The 19,315-nt window shown below is 40.9% G+C and overlaps 1 protein-coding gene across 6 annotated transcripts in view; it reads left to right on the forward strand.

The window, feature by feature from the left end:
- Window positions 1–785: 785 nt before the first annotated feature.
- HDDC2 (HD domain containing 2) overlaps window positions 786–19,315 on the forward strand; it is a 55,560-nt gene continuing 37,030 nt past the window's right edge. For all 6 annotated transcript variants that reach the window (XM_064360720.1, XM_064360723.1, XM_064360721.1 and 3 more), the window contains exons 1-4: window positions 786–964; window positions 2,314–2,435; window positions 4,123–4,225; window positions 10,947–11,015. In XM_064360720.1, coding sequence (XP_064216790.1) covers window positions 881–964; window positions 2,314–2,435; window positions 4,123–4,225; window positions 10,947–11,015 — 378 coding nt within the window. In that variant the 5' untranslated portion in view covers window positions 786–880. The remainder of the gene's footprint in view (window positions 965–2,313; window positions 2,436–4,122; window positions 4,226–10,946; window positions 11,016–19,315) is intronic.

The raw sequence follows: 19,315 nt of genomic DNA on the forward strand, positions 1-19,315 counted from the left end.
ATCTCTCCACTAGTTAACATCACCCAATCCCATCTCCAATGTGTTGAAATATTTGCTCTTATTTTCTTCAGAATTATTTTACTAGGTTCTGCTTGCCCCACTACACTGAAAACTGCTTTTGTCAGAGTCACCAATAATATAAAATTTACTAAGTCTGGACGTCAAATCTTGGTCCTTATCTGACGTAAGATTGACTTGGTTGACCATATTCCTTCCTTCTTGAAATTTTTTTTTACATGGCTTCCAAGACACAACTATCTCTTGATCCTTTTCCTGCCTCACTGGCTGCTCCCTCTCGATCTCCCAAAGTCTAAATGTTGGGGTTCAGCCCTTGGATGTCTTTTCTTCTACATTCACACTCTCCTGCCCGGTGACCTCATTTAGTTTCATGGTTTTACCCTGTCAACTGAAGAATAATGAGGTTCATAAATTTAAAAAGGAAGTGTCCAGTATGTGCCAAGCAAAGTGTCCACTGCTGGTGGAGCAATGCCTAACCAGCAGTCACCAAGGCCAGGAAGGTGAAGGTTGGACAGAAGGGCCTGAGAATACCTTGAGAAAGTGGAGGAGGGGGAGGAGGAAGAAGAAGAGGAAAAGGAGGGGGGGAGAGGAAGGGGGAGAGGGGAAAGCGGAAGTGGGGGAGAGGAAGGGGGAGAGGGGAAAGCGGAAGTGGGGGGGAGAGGAAGGGGGAGAGGGGAAAGCGGAAGTAGGGGAGGAGGAAGAGGAAGGAGTTGGGAAGGGGAGAAGGAAGAGGGTCAGAAGGAAGAAGAAGGGGAGGAGAAAGAGGAAGAAGGGGAAGAGCGGGAAGGAAAACAAGGGGGAGGAGGAGAGAGGGGAGGGGCTTCGCCGTGGCCTGCTCCTCCCAGCCGGGATCCGTGACCGCATGGCTTTGGTCTCCCCTGTGGGCTTCTCGGGCCACGGGGCTCGTTCCCTGCTGCAGTTCCTGCGGCTGGTGGGGCAGCTCAAGGTGAGCAGGCAGCGGGCCGGGAGGCCGCGGCCGAGCACGGGGGACAGCGAGGCCGCGCAACTTCCGGCTCCTTGCTTGGCCCACGGCCTTTCCCCTTCCCGCGCCGGCCCGCCATGCCGAATTCGGGAAAGGCGCCGGCCTTGCGGAGGCGTCCGGGACGCGCGTACTGGACCGTGGGAGGAGAAAGAAGCCGGCGGGGAGGCCGGGCCGGGTGGGGCCGCGCGGAGTTTGAGCTCAGAGCCCGGAGCCGCTAGGGCCGCCAGGCAGCCGCGCCGGTTCCCGGAGAGCAGCTGGCCTGGGCCGGCCTGCGCTCAGCGCGTCCTGGGCTCACGACCGCAGAACACACACACACACACACACTCACTCTCTCTCTCTCTGTCTCTCTCTCTCTGTCTCTCTCTCTCTCTCTCTGTCTCTGTCTCTCTCTCTGTCTCTCTCTCTCTCTGTGTTGAACTCGTGTGTGTGTGTGTACTCCTGTGTGTGTCTGTGTGTGTTGCGTGGCTGCTTCTGAGCACCGGGGTGTGTGTGTGTGTGTGTTGTGAACTCGTGTGTGTGTCTGTGTGTGTTGCGTGGCTGCTTCTGAGCACCGGTCGGAAGAACAGATTTTAAGTGGAGTGCTTTACCTCTGTCTCACAGTTACATCCAAAAACAAGACTTTTCTCCCCCACAACCCGCCAAACAGGATTTAATGTAACACACACTGGAGTTTATTCATGTGTGTCTTTCACGTCTCTCTCCCAAGTTCAAAGCAAATTATCTGTTTCATGTCACTCTACTATTTATAACATTCTTTAGAGATGTAGAATTCTGAGGAAGAAATGCAATTTCACAAGATCAAGTTATGATGTGAATAAAAGGAGGGGTCACGGCTGTTTGTAGCATCAAGCAATGAGAAAGAGTCATGACTCAACACGCAATGAGAAGTGCCTTTATACCTCGTGCATCAGAATTTGGAAGTCTATCACTCGTTCAAGTTCGAACCTTTAACACAGTGTTTTCTGCTTGTATAGGATTGTTTTAAGGCAAAAAGCTGCAACTCTTGTAGTTAGGAAAAATGCAGTTTTGTTTTGTTTAAAGGACTTGCATATGTTCCATAATTACACACCAGTAACAGTAATTTGATGAATGGACTTTGTGACTTACCTCTGTCTGTCTCCTTCTTTTATTCTGAGTTCTCTAGTTTATTTGATTCCAAATGTCTATCATTTTAGTTTAGTAAAACATTTTGTAATAGGTTCTGAAGCTATGACCCGGCTTCTGTGTGTTATATCCTGGACATCTCTTGAAGAGCATAACCGATAGTTGACATTGGTTTCTTAAACCTTCTTTTTCTTTTTCATATTTATCAGAGAGTCCCACGGACTGGCTGGGTATACAGAAATGTCCAGAGGCCAGAGAGCGTGTCAGATCACATGTACCGGATGGCAGTTATGGCTATGGTGATCAAAGATGACCGTCTTAACAAAGACCGGTAAGCTGAGCTGGATTTTGATGCTCATGAGGGACTCTGGTGTATGGGTGTACACCCATTTTTACCACTGAGGCCCGTGTCAGATCCTTGTAGGTTAGTTTATAGGTCAAGAAAAATGAATTTGAAGCAAACCATATAAATTTAGGATGTGGGAAGAGGAGCTCATTGTTGATTGCCTCAGTTGTAAACTGCAATCTGGGTTTTCTGTTGCCAAGTGATAGAGCCTGCCTTGGGTATCAGAGGAAACTTGAGAGTGATATTAGGGCCTTGAAGGTGAGTGTGTTATATCTAAAATTCTAGCATTGTATTAGTACACTATGTGCTCTTTTCTAGTGCCTTTTATGGATAGTAGAATCCATTCGTGAGATTTCTTTCTGGAGTTGTATGTGCAAGATACAGCTGAAAAAGAGGTATCCTCTCCCCCTTCATTCAATCAACAAGTGTTAAAATGCTTTTTGAGCACAGAACAGAAGTTTACTAGCATATTAGACAGTAAGGTGAATTACGCAGGCCCAAAATACCTTCTATATGAAGTGAAACATAAGGTATGGTGGAAACAGTAAGTACTGTAAGAGTAGGGGAGATCACCTGTTCTTGGTTGATCTTAATGGAGGAGGTGCAATCTGAGTTGAGCTCTAGAGAGTTACCGTAGACAGAGAGGTAGAAGGCACTGCAAGCAGAGAGAAGGGCAGATAAAGCAAAACCTTGTATAGGAAAGTAAAGGAGTATTTTGCAAATGAGAAATAAATCAACTTGACTGCAGCAAATGGTTCGCTGGGGAAAACTGAGGAGTCCTGTTACTCAGCGTGTGGTGTGGAACTGAGGAGGTTTTTGGCAAATAGTACAAGATGAAAGTAAAGTCCACTAGAAATGCAGTTTGGAGTAGTCTGGGATTCGAACTGGACCAGAAAGAGACTAGAGGCAGGGAAATCTCAGAGGACGCTGTTGGGCCTTGTACTGCCTTGGTAGTGTGGGAGCCTAAAGGAGACTGCCCATATGGGGCATTTCTCTCATTACTTAACTTCCTGTTTTGATAATGACTATCACAACCAGTATTGATTAATCACTAATAATCATAACCACTTATTGAATGATTCACATGTGTCAGGAACATGAAAGTTGTCAAATGTAATTTTTTTTTTTTGAGACAGAGTCTTGCTCTGTTGCTCAGGCTGGAGTACAATGGTGTAATGTTGGCCCACTGCTACCTCCACCTCCCGGGTTCAAGTGATTTTCCTGCCTCAGCCTCCTGAGTAGGTGGGATTACAGGTGTGTGCCACCCCACCTGGCTAATTTTTATATTTTTAGTAGAGGTGGGGTTTTGCCACATTAGCCAGGCTGGTCTCAAACTCCTGACTTAAGTGATCTGCCCAACCCAGCCTCCCAAAGTACAGGTGTTACAGGCGTGAGCCACTGCACCCAGCCTAGTTATCAGCCTTTTAAAGTAAGATTTGAGAAACCAACCATTTAAGAAATTCATGCTAACAGTTTCCCCTACACTCACATGTATTTTATTGAATGTGAATTAACAGTTTTGATCAGAACTGTTGTAGGCTGGCAGAATGTAACTGCTTTAGAAAATACTACATTAAAATACTCTGTGAGGGGGGAATTTGGAAGAATATAGAGAGAGAACTTGTAGTGAATATAATTCTGTGTAATTTTTCAACATTTCTTGCCTGGTCAGATGTGTACGTCTAGCCCTCGTTCACGATATGGCAGAATGCATCGTTGGGGACATAGCACCAGCAGATAACATCCCCAAAGAAGAAAAGCATAGGCGAGAAGAGGTCAGTGTTGACTGTTGACTGTGCAAAAAACCACCAGAAAAACCTGTTGCTGAAGCAAAGCTAAGTTTATGAGAACTGTTGCAGTTAGGGAGAATACCACCTTGATAGTCTTACTAGTGTCTCAGGAAGGGGAAGGCCAGGGGAGGATATTTTTTAGAATTTCAGGGCCTGGGTTAGAGAGTGTATACAGATAGATCTGACAAGTTAGGCAACTAGCTAGGATTGCACAGTTTAGGACATAATAGATTTAGATTGGTAAAGATAATGAAAGAAGGTCGTAATGAGTTTTAAAGAGTAAACTGTTAGTATCGACTCTGTTTTAGGGGGTTTACAGCCTATCTTCCAGAAGCAGGGATTTCCTGGAATAACCAGCAGATTGGATTTTGCTTGTCGTTAGTCTGTTCTTTCATATCTTTTATAAAGGAATACTCGAGGCTAGGTACTTTTAATTTAATTTAATTTTTCTTAATTTCAACTTTTATTTTAGATTCAGGTGTGTATGTGTAAATTTGTTACATGGGAATATTGTGTGATGCTGAGGTTTGGAGTACAGATCCTGTCACCCTGATAGTAAGCCAATAGGTAGTTTTTTTAACCTCCTTCTCCCTCCAACCTCTAGTAGTCCACGGTATCTATTGTTCCCTTAATTATGTGTATATGTGCTCAATGCGTAGCTTCCACTTATAAGTAAGAACATCTAGTATTTGTTTTCTGTTCCTTTGTTAATTTGCTTAAGATTATGGCCTCCAGCACCATCCATGCTGCTGCAAATGAAATGACTTCATTCTTTTTCACGGCCACATAGTATTCCATGGTATATGTAGACCACATTTTCTTTAACCAGTCTACCAGTGATGGACACCTAGGTTGATTCCATGTCTTTGCTGTTGTTAATAGTGCAGCAGTAAAGATATGAGTGCATGTGTCTTTTTGGTAAAATTAATTTATTTTCTTTTGGGTATATACTCAGTAATGGGATTGATGGATTGAATGGTAGCTCTGAATTCTTTGAGGAACTCTAGACTGCTTTCCATAGTGGCTGGACTAATTTACATTTACACCAAAAGTGTATAATCATTCCCTTTTCTCCACAGCTTCACCAGCTGTGGAGAAAAAAAAAGTCTTTTTTTTTTTTGACTTTGTAATAATAGGCTGAATAACTTATAAAGAAAAGAGGTTTAATTGGCTCATAGTTCTGCAGGTTTTACAGGAAGAACATTGCTGGCATCTGCTCCTGTTGAGGGCCTCAGGAATCATGGAATCCTCAGAAATCACCTTCTAATCATGATGGGAGGCAAAGGGGGAACAGGTGCATCTCATGGCAAGAGCGAGAGCAAGAGAGAGAGGGTTGGGAGGTGTCACACTCTTTGAAACAACCCTATCTCATTTGAACTAATTGATCAAAAACTCACTCATTACCAAGGAGATGGCATTAAACCATTCATGAGGGATCCATGCTCATGATCCAATACCTCCTGCTAGGCCCTACCTCTAACACTGTAGATCACATTTCAGCATGATATTTGGAGGAGACAAACATCCAAACCCTGTCACTTGTCTCAGCCTTGTTAACACAATTATAGGGGTGTATATCTGCTCCCAGCTTTGTTTAACACAGGTACAGAAAATTATGTTGGTTTCAGTTCTCATTAGTATGTAGATGTAGATAGTATAGCTTTCATTAGCATAATGGAAATAGCTGGAACTTAAATGAATTTGTAGGAATTCGCCATGCTAGATAAGCTCTTTGGAGAGAAGTTCTATAAATCACACATCTAATCATTATTATAACTATTATTTAGTAAATTTTGAGTTACTCCTTTAACTTAGGGGCTGAAGGTAAAGAAAAATGAAATATTTGTATTAGAAAGAAAGAAATAACATCACTAATATATTAAATTAATGTCAATTTGGACTCTAAACCTAGAGCCCACAGCAAACGAGGAAGACGTGTTTGAAGCAGAAGTTGGAAAATGAAGTAAACCTTTTTTTTTAAAATGCTGACTTGATTGGCTTTCGATTCAAGAAGTATTGCTAGCTATTTTTATTGGAGGCCTGAGAGATTGGTCCTAAATTGCGAAGCAGTAGGAGTCTTTATTGAGATTGTTTAACAGGGCAAGTGGGCTTAAATGTCTATTCTCAGAGCTGGGGAGACTGGAGCTCAGTAGCCAGCAGGATTTTTGCCCTCTAAAGGTAAGAAGAACCACAAGGAACAAGAGTCCCAGTTTAAGAGTTTCCAACCCATCCAAACCTATAGGCACAAGGGGAATAGTATAAGGAATGTGTTCTTCCTGCCTAGGTATAGGTCCAAGATACAGGCTGACCAAGACAGGAAAAGGGGAGGAGTCTACGGAAATGTTTGTCTACATGAATCTGTACTACCATAAATAAATAACTGTTCTGTTGACTGGCAGAATTAATATAAAAAGAAACCAATTAGCTTGAGATTCTGAGTTGCAGGAAGGAATTGGCATCTGAACCAGAGGATGGTGAGTAATGAGGTGTAACATAGAGGGAAAGGAAGGGAAACAATTCCTCAATTATACAGCTCATTGCAGGATAGTTTTATTCAAGGGTAAATTAAATCAGGACATTGTGGATGAGAAATGATATTCTAAAGTACCAGTGGGTTATCAAAGACCTTAAAGTGAGGAGAAGGCAAGGAGAAATGGGACCCAAAGGAAAAAGACTTCCCTTTGGAAGCACACAGTGAATTTGAGATTCACTCCACAGAGAAGCAAGTCAAAGCCTTCTGGAGAAGAACCATTCACTGTGAACCATCTCCAACAACTGGAGGAAGACCTATGACTGTCCCTACAAGAGCTGAGTCCTGACTGGTAACACCCCATGGACAGGCACAGAGGGGACCTGAGCAATCAGAGAGGGTGTTGCTGCCTTCCAGTATGCTGTATCCTGGCTTTGATGAAAAACCTTTCCAGCTTCATTAACCTTCCTGACTGCTGCCCACTCCTGCTGATTCACAGGGGAATAAATGTCATAAGCAGAAGGCAATGGGGAAACGTCTTATAACCACAAGTTCTTGGACAAGAAACCAAAGGCTTGGAGAGCACTGATGTTCTGTTGCCTCTTCCTGCTACTGGTCAGGATTTGGGAATGGAGAAGAAAATCTGAGAGGTGAACAATTCTTTATGCAGAAGGTGTTTATGAACAAGGTTTGGATGTCTGAACCATGCATTAAGTTAATTAAATGAGGGTTTCTTGGCTCTGGGTGGAATTTGCCTGAGAACCAGGAAACCTCATTTGCCCTTGCTGGCTGGATCAGCGAGCCTGTAAACTGAAGTAGGAAGGAGAAAAAATATGGTGGTCCCTCAGTATCTATGGGGTAATGGTTCCAGGACCCCCATAGATAACCAGATCTGCAGATACTCAAGATAAAATGGGGTCATACTTGCATATCACCTGCACATATCCTCTCATATACTTTTTCATCTCTGTGTTACTTATGATACCTAATATAATGCAAATGCTGTGTAAATAGTTGATAACTCTGTATTTTTTTATTTGTATCTTTGAATTTTTAAATTTATGGTTGGTTGAATCCATTAATGCAGAATCCACAGATATGGAGGACCAACTGTGCTTGATAAAGCTAGAGGGCTGATTATTTTGGAGAAAAGTAGGTATTAAGATGAAAGAGAGAGTGAGGGCATAGAAGTGACAAATTTAGAAAGGGAGCCAAAAGCAATACTTACATCCTGGCTCCCTTCCTAAACATATTAACATACACTTGATATTTTAACGCAAGTTGACAAATGAAGTCCGATAAGGATCACCACGATCTAGTGAGATGGAACTTGAAGCTGGAATACAGCAGCACCAGGTCGTATTCCTCTGCGAAGGGAAAACCTTATTGAAACAGAGGACAGAGTCGTGGTATGCATGTGTCTGGGAGGGTTAAAGTTGCTAAAGTACTAGGAGATTACAAAGAGAATGGAACCTTACCCAGAGTGAGCAGGCAAGAAGAAGAAAATTAAAAGCATAACAAACATTTACAGAGTGCTTATTATGTGCAGGATTTGTAAAGTGCTTATTATTGGCACATAGTAAGCACTTTATATATATTAACTGCTTAATCCTTAATGATCCTCTTAGGTAGGTACCATCATTTAACCCCACTGTGTAGATGAGAAACCTGAAGGACAAAGAGGTCAAATAACTTGCTCAGGATTCCACAACTAGTATTAAACCTAGCGAGCGGGGTTTGAAACCCAATCTGGATCTAATCTTCAGTTGACTACTATACTGTTCAGCTTCATCAGTGTCTGAATGATGAATGATACCTTCCAGATACTTGTCACAAAACTGACACAAAATATTTGCTGAAAGCTTCATTCAGCTCAGCACTTCAGGCAGATTTTTGACATATTTTGCTAACAGAGGAAGAGGCTAGGGAAGCTGTCACTCTAAATCTATGTCTGAACAACAAGGTGAAACTCAGTATAGAAGTGGAAGTGTCAGGGCTCATTGCTTGCCAGGAAGGGAAAGGCTGGCATACTACTCAGCTGTGTACCCTGGACCTCAGCCATGTTGATTTCACAGGGTTCAATTAAAAGGGTAGGCATAATTCTGGCATATGCTGCCAAACAAAGAATATTAACTCTCTACAAGATTTCAAAAATGCAATTCTGATTGTGTGATTAACAAATATTAATCAGCCTAGATTTAGAAAATAATTGTTCAGTTTCAGGAAGAGAGCAACAACATATTTGCTGTTTTGTTTTTTTTAAGAACATGGTGATTTTGGACTACAAGAAGCTTATTAATAACTTAGTAATTGGATGTGATCACCAAAAAGCCAATTCAGTCTTACACTGCACTTAGAGGAATATAGTATCTAGCATTAGGAAGGTGATGATTACATTTTCTTCTACCTTGGTCAGATCATACACCATATTCAGTTCTAGGTGCATAATTTTAAAGAGAACAAAATAGTCTCTTGTCAGTGCAGGACTTTTATATTTCCATTCTAAAGTTTAACTTTTCATATACCTGTATGTACATATGATTCAGTTCATTCTTTTCAACTGGAAGTAATTGGGAAACTTGTGTTTCTGGAATAGTATAGAGAAAAGCAATCTATAAAGACAGTTAATTTGTGAAAATATAAAGTATTTTTTCAAGTATTCTTGCTGAATTATATGAGAAAGAAACAAGGGCAAATGCATGTACAATGTACACTAAATTTCTTCCTACTAAGGGTAGGGCAGTGCTACTGCTCTATAACTGAACAAGCTATTCAATATGGGGATGTGTTTTATAGGAGTGGATTGTTGACATTGGCAAATGTGGTTTATTCTGGAAGTGGTTGTATTCTGCAGTGTTGTCTTCCTCCCAGTAATAAATAAACATAACACAAATGTCCATTTTTGTTTTCATTGCTTTCCCTCAACTCACTATTTTATTTTATGTAAGACCTTTATATTGCCAAAAATGGTTTTTACAGCCATATTCTGTTCAAGGAGCCTGACCTCTGTGGTTAGAAGAACTGAGGCTGATTAAAAGGTACAGAAGGTGGTGAAGGAATTGGAAGCCTTTTAATAGTACTGGAGTGATTCAGAAATAAAGGAAGGATACTGGAGTAACTCATAAAGGAGGAGACTGGGGAATAAGGGTAGCTCCTGGGATCTTTGGGACTAGAAAGTACAGAAAGCCTAGAAGTACAGGACACCCTCTACTGTCTTACTTCATCTCTGCTTTTCTTTAGGTTTTGGCTAACTCTCAGGCTTCTTGTGGCAGGAGATGTGGCTTCTGTTCTAGCCTCTGCTTGACAAATGCAGATGGCCCCTGAGTGGCCTGGTTTGCGTTATAAGGCTATCCCTTGGCCCAGTCACTGTGGCCACAGATCATCTGGCCCAGCGGGGCCACTGTCCACCTGTTTGACGTTGTGTTTGTGAATGAGAGAGGAAAGCAGGAGCCATGGGTTAGGTGTGGTAGGAGAACTACAGGGAAATTTTTCAGCTTAATATAAGAAAGTAATTTCTGTCAGTACTGCCTCCAGCCATGTGGGCAGTCTCTTGAGGTACTAGGCTCCCTACCATTCCACACATTTGTGGAAAGAGGATAGAAGTGTTCAGTGATGCTGTTGAAGGCTTCAGATGCTACACGGGCAGTTTAGTTAATTGCTGTTTAATATTCCTTTTCAGCCTGTGAGTCTGTGAGCCTACAAAATTCTATCATGTAACTTCCTTTATGTTAATGACAATAATTGCCCATTTGTATTGTACATCTTGCAATGAAAACATTAACAACAGAAAATGAATATACAGAACATCTCTTTGAGCTTTGTAATTCAGTATTCCGTTCCCATTTTCCCCACTCAGGTTTGTTTTGAACTCTCATATGCTTGATTAAAATGTATGTGGGTATGTTGTGATTCATCCACAGATGTAAAATCCTTGAACACCTCTGATATTTCTGTAACTGTCTCATGACCTCCTCTTTGCCCTTTTCTATATCTGTTGTGTTGTAGACTACAAAATAGGTGCTAGGCAAAGTCCATATGAATGATTATACTTACTTATTTAAGGGGTACAACTGCCTGCCTTTCTTATAAGCTATAAATATTGTCCAGTATAGGCCGATTTACTCTGCTGCCCCTGTGGGTGTTGTTTGTAAGAATCTGAACCTATTTGTCTTTTGCAGAGTAGTTGTTAGCTTTGATAAATGTCCATATAGTTAAAGTAATGGTTTGATATTTCAGGAAGCTATGAAGCAGATAACCCAGCTTTTACCAGAGGACCTCAGAAAGGAGCTCTATGAACTTTGGGAAGTAAGTATATGTGAGGCATTAATTTGTTTTTAACTTATAACTGAATTTATATGGCTCCCTGATGTTGTAGTTGACTTAGATGATCTTAACAAGCGGTCTCTAAATTATTACTGTCTGGTTTGTGTCTATTTCTCACCTCCCAGCTGCTGCAGAAATTGCTCCTGATTGATAGAAATTTTGTATCCTTCCAAGTTCCCCATTTCCCTTGCCACCCCAATGCCTGCGCTTGACTCACAGCACTGGATTTCTTGCTGCTTTGCCCACACCTACCCATTTTTGGTCTTTGAAAAGAACATGGACTTGGGGTAGTTGAGAGCTAGGATTGAATCCTACCTCTCCACTTTGTGGTTCTGCAACCTCTGCACGTTTCCCTTGCTGAGTCTCTTGCTCATCCGTAAGACCCTGGAGGGTTGCTAGGGTTGGATGAGGTCAAGGTGAAGTGCCATAGAGATGCCTGGCATGGAACAGGGCTCTACCAGTGCTCACTCCCTTCCCAGAGCTGCTGACAGCGAAGGGAGGTTGGGCAGGTTCAGCAGTTTTTTCCCCATTGCTTCCCTCTCCTACTGCTGTCTTTCATTTGTGAAGGAAAAAAAAAATCTCCCTTTCCAATTACAGTTTCTCTCTTCCAGCCAGTCCACACTGGCCCTTCCTTGCTTGACCCCTAAGCCTCCCCTTATTCTTGGATAGCCTTGCCTCCTACTCTCACTTTTCACATTTTCTTCAAAGTCCATATTCATCCTCCTGTCTTACAGCTTGATCTTCCACCTTCCCTTTCTACACACTCAGGCTCCTTCCTGCTTTGCCTCTCTGCTGAATCCCAAAGCTGGCAGAGTTTCCTGTCTTACTGCCTCATGTGTTGGGTCAGGCCCTCCCTTGTCTTAGGAGTGAGAGGGGAAGTGCCCAGGGTTGAAACCCTGCACAACTCCTCCTAGAAATGCCTTGTCACACAGCGTCATATTCTGTATGGCACTGTCATTCTCTGTGGTGTTTGGGTTGATTGTGGGATGAAATAACCATTTTAAGGCATTCAGGTGTGGTCTAGAGCCTTGTAGCCAGAGAGACCTGAGTTTGAATTCCAACTCCTATTTACACACCCATGTGTGTTATTCAACTCTATTTAACTTCATTTTCTCCTCTAGCAAACGAGAGTCATACAGGTTCTCACAGCTTTATTCCCAGTTATAAAATTCAAAAAGCTCAGAGAACCAGTTTTTAGAAAACTTGACCTGACCTGAACTCATTAGGCAGCAAATCTTACCTGAACCAACATGAGGCTCTTTAGAGTCCTCTTCCATCCTTCTTGATGTGAAAATTAATATGCTTTGATTTAGAAATATTCATTTGGCAACTGAGTGCTCTCCAAGACCTCACTAGAGGCGGGACTTAGTATATACCATATGTGCCATTATTTTTCTAAAATAAGAAAATGCTGAAACCCGAAAGCTCTGGCCCCAGGGTTTCAGATGAGAGATTGTAGGCCTTCAATGCCTATCTCGTTGAATAATCATGAAAATTAAATCTGGCAAAATATGTGTGGTATCTAGCTTGGAGCCTGAGTCAGATGGTACATGTTACTAGGTATAGCAGGGTTTCTTTAGAAAAGTGTGCCTTGTCTCAAAGTATATACTTTCAAATGCACTTTCAGAATGCTCCTTATATGTTGGGAAAATAATGGAGTGGAGTTAGGTTGCATCTCATCCATAAAAGAAAAAAAAGTTGCACCTGAGTTTATGAAACTAATCTCATGCATTGTCTCCTAAGGGGGAAACACTCTTGTATTGATAATTTGAAAAACTTTTACAATAATTTGTACCTTTGTGCCTAATTATTGTAAATATGGTGGTAGTTATCTATTAAATTATTTTCTTAGCCAGAAGGAACTGGTGAAAAACTTTACTGAAAAATTTACTGTAGCATCTTCCAGAGATAAATGCTACAAAAGCTGTTTAGAATGGCTTTGGATTTGAATAAGTATAAAACACAGATAATCAAAACACTTGATAACCCCTAAACAGGTAACAATTTCACTATCTTATAAATGTCATTGGTTGAATTAATGAAGCCCAATAAAGATTTTTCTTCAAAAGCACTGAAGGAGAGTTCTTCCTTGTCTCTTTTTAGCTTTTGGTCATTGCAGTCCTTGGCTCACAGACACATCACTCCAGTCTCTTCCCTGTAGTCACATGCTATTGACCCTATGTCAGAACCCAAGTCCAAATTTCCTTCTATTGAATAAGGATCTACTCTGTAATCCAGTATGACCACATCTTAACTTGACCCTATTTCCAAATAAGGTCACATTCACAAGCCACATTTGCAGATTATAGGTCGACATAAATTTTTCAACATAGTATTCAACGCAGTACAAGTTTCTATAGTAATTTATGCATTTTGTACTTCATGTCTAATGTTAGTACATAACCTTCTGACTTCCAGGGTTCAAATAGTGGCTCCCCTGTTTACTAGCTGTGAGATCTTGAGCAATTTACTTAATCTCTCTGTGCCTCAATTTCCTAAAATGACAATAATTATGGGGTTATAGGAATTAAAGTAATTAAAATACATAAAGCAATTAGGATACTGCCTGTCACATAGTAAGCTCTATTTTTCTCTGTCTCCAGTCCATGTATCCTGGTTTTTGGTTTAAGAAAGTAAGGTCATTCTGTACCCATTGAATTTAAAATAGCATTAGTTACATAGGAAAATGACAGTTGATTGATTTTGGAAATGATGCTAATTACAACTATTTATCGCTTTAGAATATTTCTCAGTCCAGAGGAGCACAACTATTTAAAACCATTAAACATCCTTGATTATAATTTATCTTTTGTCATAGCAGGTGAAATCACATTTCACCAAGCCAAGAAAAAAAGAAAAAACAATTTTTTTTTTCTAAAAGTATCACAGAAAGATATCAGCTCTACACCAGCATTTTGCCTTAAAGAAATGTTCTTTTGAGCCCCAAGGCCTGAGGAGAGCCTCTCCCGCATGTGAAATGCCTAGCACACCCCACCGTCCTTGGATTGTTTCTAACCCCAAGTTTTCTGTCCACATTGTCAGAAGTTCGGTCTGTCAGAGATAGAGTTAGATTAACAAGTATCCTTTTAAAAATGTCTCCCCCATTCATTCTTCAAAGTACAGGTGGGGGTTGATGTAGAGCAACATGAGGACCCCAGGACCCTGGAGGGAGAGTCACTAGGAGGTCAGAGAGGGGAAGATGCAAAAGATAAACTTCCAAGAGATCAGCACTTCACTCTGGGCCAACCTTTCCCCCGGGAAGGAGAAGGAAACATTTAATCTTCCTGTTTTCCTCTCCTCTGCCTATTTAGTCCTCTGTCTTCAGGACCTAGAACTTGAATCTCCATCCTGCTTGGATATCCCTCTGTTGCTCTTCAAACCCCAATCTGAGTCATTTGGTCATGTGTCTTCTCCAGTCCTATCGGAAGACTATAGAACACTGATACGGGGACCCTCCCTGCCATAGGGACTGGGGTCACAGCCACCCTTGCCCCCAGGCTCTGCAGAGCCTCAGGGATGCCAACACTCCATCAGTGGGCCTCCAGTCACTTCCCTACCCCTCTGTCCCCCTCCCTTATCTCTGTCCCACATCAGCTGTTCAGTTTTCTCTTCAAGTATCTATCTTGCCACTTCTCCCCTGATTTTATAGCAAATAATCTTGCCTCTTCCATCTCTGAGAACATAGACACTGTCAGTTAGGAAGTTTTCCAGCTTTTTGGAGCTTCGCAAGTATGTTCACACAACCTTATTTTGCAATACATTTCCCTGGATGCCACATTTCCTTACTTCCCTCCACAACTAAATAGGTAAGAAGTTAACTGCACTCCCTGACTCTGCTTCCTCACAGCCACCATGGTGTGGCTAATAGGCCCTCCAGGCACTGCTCTTGCTAAGGTCACAGGTGGCCTTCATGTGGCTGGATCCGGCAACCCCGCTCTGCCCATGTGCTGCCTGACACTGGCGGCATGAGGTGTTGTCACTCGCTGAAAATCTCATCCCTTAGGTTGTGACTTTGCCCTCTCCTGGTTTTCTTTGTGCCTTTCTGGCTGTTTCTTTTGAGTTTCTTCAAACATTCCTCTCCTTCAGCCTTCATCTTCAGAACCTGTGTCTTCCTCTCAGGGCCAAGTCCTTGGGCTTCTTTTCTCTCGGACACCCCTCCTGTGCTTCAGCGAATATGCTGATTGCCCCATACGTTCTCCTGAAAAACCTTCCTCCTAAGCCCCAGGCACACAAACCCAGCAGCCTCCTGAACAGCTCTACCTGATCGTCCACAGGAACAGCTTCACGGCTATGCCTGTTCTCTTCTGCCATTTTTAGTATTTTAAAGCCTTTTATTGAGAAATAAAATACTCAAAACCATGCAAAAACCCAAGAGTAGCATAATGAGTTATTAGAAAGATAACTTTCTTCTAACTACAACTCAGGTAAAGATTTAGAACTTTTTCATTCACCCCAGAAGCTCTTACCTGTGCCCCTATCCAAACACCCTCCCCCTGACAAAAGTAACCACTACTCTGGTTTTCACAGATATCACTAGAATGTCTTTAAGGCTTAATCACTCAAGTATTCATTTCTAGATATTTTAGTTTAATCATGCTCACTTTTTTTTAAAGCTTAATGTCTTTTAAATCCCCTTTAATCTTCAGTTTCCCCCTCCATCTCTTTCTTTTTCTTTTAATTTGCCTGTTGAATCCAGACCATTTGGCCTATAGAGTTTCCCAGTTTCCCAACTGCACACTCATGATGCAGGTCACGTACCTCTGTCCTCTTACTTTATATAGATTGGCAGTTAGATCCACAGGCTGGACAGACTCAGGTTGGATTCTTTGTTGGGTTCTTTTGTCATGGGCCACATAATGACTAGTTTTTCTTCATGCTTACATCCCTTAATCCTTTGGGGGCTACAGAATGGTAATATCCTAATATTTTATTTTTGTTTTCATTTATTAGCTGAAATAATTTTGTGCTTCACTCTCATCTACTCCGATTACAGTTTATATAGGAAAAGGGGGGTAAATATGCTTCTTCAATAGCAGAAATGGCAGGTCATTCCAGCTTCATCTGGAGCATATTCCACCCTGACCTCCTGTTTTGTTTTTTTGTTTGTTTATTTTAAAATATAAAATGGTATTTGAAGGCCACATAATGAGCATCATGGATGGTCACTGCACTCATAATACCTTGTGAGTTCATACTGATGTTTTCAATTCAAATTCAGTACTATAGAGTTTTTACTTAACCACTTCTCTATTATGTTGCATATCCTTTTTTCCACAACAGGAATCCTGGCTATGTATGTAGTACAGAGAGGATGCTAGCATTAGAATGTTCTATAAATACTCATTTGCTTTATCCTTCTTTACACATGAACCAGTCTCAGACTGACAGTTGTATATACCACCATCATTAATTCTGATTACTGAAAACAATTTAAAAAATGGTTTTGCCTGTACTACCCTGAGTCATCCTAGTTTTTTAAATAGTTGGACTATATTTACATTGCTAAAACATTTCGCCACTACACACTATAACCTCCCCCTTTTAAAGTGCATTTAGTTTTAGTTCTACAAGTAACCACATAGGTGTATTCATCGCCAGTCCTTACGTCAATTTCTCAACAGTTTTGGTTTTCTGCGGCTTGTTGCCTAGTAGATTCTTCATGAAAGGCTCACAGGAACAACATTCCTTCTTCTTACATGTTATTAATAGTTTCTCTGTGTTCTTTATACTTGAAAGTCAGTTTCACTGCATATAAAATCCTTGCTCCCAATTTCTTTTATTGAATATCTTAAGTCAGATTATTTATATCAAAAGAAAATAGAAGTAACAGATTTAAGATTTAAGGTCCCAGGATCCTTATGCTGCTGTACATCAAGCCCCAACTGTACTTGGAGGGACAAATGGGAAGAAACGTTTTTAAAAGGGTATTTAAGCCAACTGTATCTCCAATTGACTGAACTTCTGACAATACGGAGAAGCTGTCAAAGTCTGATCATAATTTTATTTTTCTTAGATGTCAGATACTGTTTTTACAAAGGTGTCCAGAGGATTTTTTTTTTTCTTTTAAGTCTGGTAATTTTATTAGAATGTGTCTTCATGTTGCTCATTCTGGGTTAATATCCTTAGGTATTTAGCATGCATTTTCAGTATGTATGTTGAAATTTCAAAAAAAAAATTTAATTTTAAGGTTTTCTTGAGGTATAATTTTCCTTTTGCTTTGCTTTGCTTTTTCCTGGGACTCCTCTATATCTGTATGTTGGTTCTTCTTTGCCTGTCTTCACTATTTGTCACCTTATCTCAAATCCTTTACATCATCATTTCTGTTCAACTTTTAAACTTATCCTCCTTTTCCATTTCTGTTTCTCTTAAGGCATTATTTATCATCTCTAATTACCCTTGTGTTCTTTATTGCTTAGCCTTAATTTCTAAAACAACCTTTTATCTTACCTTTCATTGTTTTTATGTTGTTCTTCTATGTCTTGTATCATTTTCTTTTATTATTATTATTATTATAATAATACTTTAAGTTCTGAGATGCACGTGCAGAAGGTGCAGGTTTGTTACCTAGGTATATATGTGCCTTGATGATTTGCTGTACCCCTCATCTACATTAAATATTTCACCTAATGCTATCCATCCCCTTGCCCCCTACCCACCAACATGCCCCAATGTGTGATGTTACCCTCTCTGTGCCTATATGTTCTCATTGTTCTACTCCCACTTATGAGTGAGAATATTCGGTGTTTGTTTTCTGTTCCTGTGTTAGTTTGCTGAGAATGATGGTTTCCGGTTTCATCCATGTTCCTGCAAAGGACATGAACTTGTCCTTTTTTTATGGCTTCATAGCATTCCATGGTGTATATTTGCCACATTTTCTTTATCTAGTCTATCATTGATGGGCATTTGGGTTGGTTCCAAGTCTTTGCTATTGTGAACAATGCTGCAATAAACGTGTGCATGTGTCTTTATAATAGATGCTAGCTGGTTCTTTTGCCTGTTAGTTGATGCAATTTCTTCATAGTGTTGATGGTCTTTACAATTTGTTATATTTTTGCAGTGGCTGGTGCTGGTTTTTCCTTTCCATATTTAGTGCTTCCTTCAGGAGCTCTTGTGAGGCAGACCTAGTGGTGACAAAATCTCTTAGTATTTGCTTGTCTGTAAAGGATTTTATTTCTTCTTTGCTTATGAAGCTTAGTTTGGCTGGATATGAAATTCTGGGTTAAAAATTATTTTCTTTAAGAATGTTGAATATTGGCCCCTACTCTCTTCTGGCTTGTAGGGTTTCTGCAGAGATCCTCTGTTAGTCTGTTGGGCTTCTCTTTGTGGGTAACCCAACCTTTCTCTCTGGCTGCCCTTAACATTTTTTCCTTCATTTCAACCTTGATGAAATCTGACAATTATGTGTCTTGGAGTTGCTTTTCTCAAGGAGTATCTTTGTGGTGTTCTCTGCATTTCCTGAATTTGAATGTTGGCCTGTCTTGCTAGGTTGGGGAAGTTCTCCTTTCCAACTTGGTTCCATTCTCCCTGTCACTTTCAGGTATACCAATCACATGTAATTTGGTCTTTTCACATAGTCCCATATTTCTTGGAGACTTTGTTCTTCCTTTTTATTCTTTTTTCTCTAATCTTGTCTTCACACTTTATTTCATTAAGTTGCTCTTCAATCTCTGATATCCTTTCTTCTGCTTGATCTATTCGACTATTGATACTTGTGTATGTTTCATGAAGTTCTTGAGCTGTGTTTTTTAGCTCCATCAGGTCATTTATGTTCTTCTCTATACTAGTTATTCTAGTTAGCCATTCCTCTAACATTTTTTCAAGGTTCTTCGCTTCCTTGCATTGGGTTAGAGCATGCTTATTTAGCTCAGAGGAGTTTGTTATTATCCACCTTCTGAAGCCTACTTCTGTCAATTCATCAAACGAATTCTCTGTCCAGTTTTGTTCACTTGCTTGTGAGGAGTTGTGATCCTTTGGAAGAGAAAAGACATTCTGGTTTTTGGAATTTTCAGCCTTTTTGCATTGGGTTTTCCTCATCTTCATGGATTTATCTACCTTTGGTCTTTGATGTTGGTGACCTTCGGAAGGCGGTTCTGTGTGGATGTTCTTTTTGTTGATGTTGATGCTATTCCTTTCTGTTTGTTAGTTTTCCTTCTAACCATCAGGCCCCTCTGATACAGGTCTGTTGGAGTTTGCTGGTGGTCCACTCCAGAGCCTGTTTGCCTGGGTATCACCAGTGGAGGCTACAGAACAGCAAAGATTGCTGCCTGTTCCTTCCTCTGGAA

The sequence above is a fragment of the Aotus nancymaae genome, unplaced genomic scaffold, assembly GCF_030222135.1.
Source record: "Aotus nancymaae isolate 86718 unplaced genomic scaffold, 86718_ANA_hifiasm-v0.15.2.pri h1tg000040l, whole genome shotgun sequence".
Lineage (NCBI taxonomy): Eukaryota > Metazoa > Chordata > Mammalia > Primates > Aotidae > Aotus > Aotus nancymaae.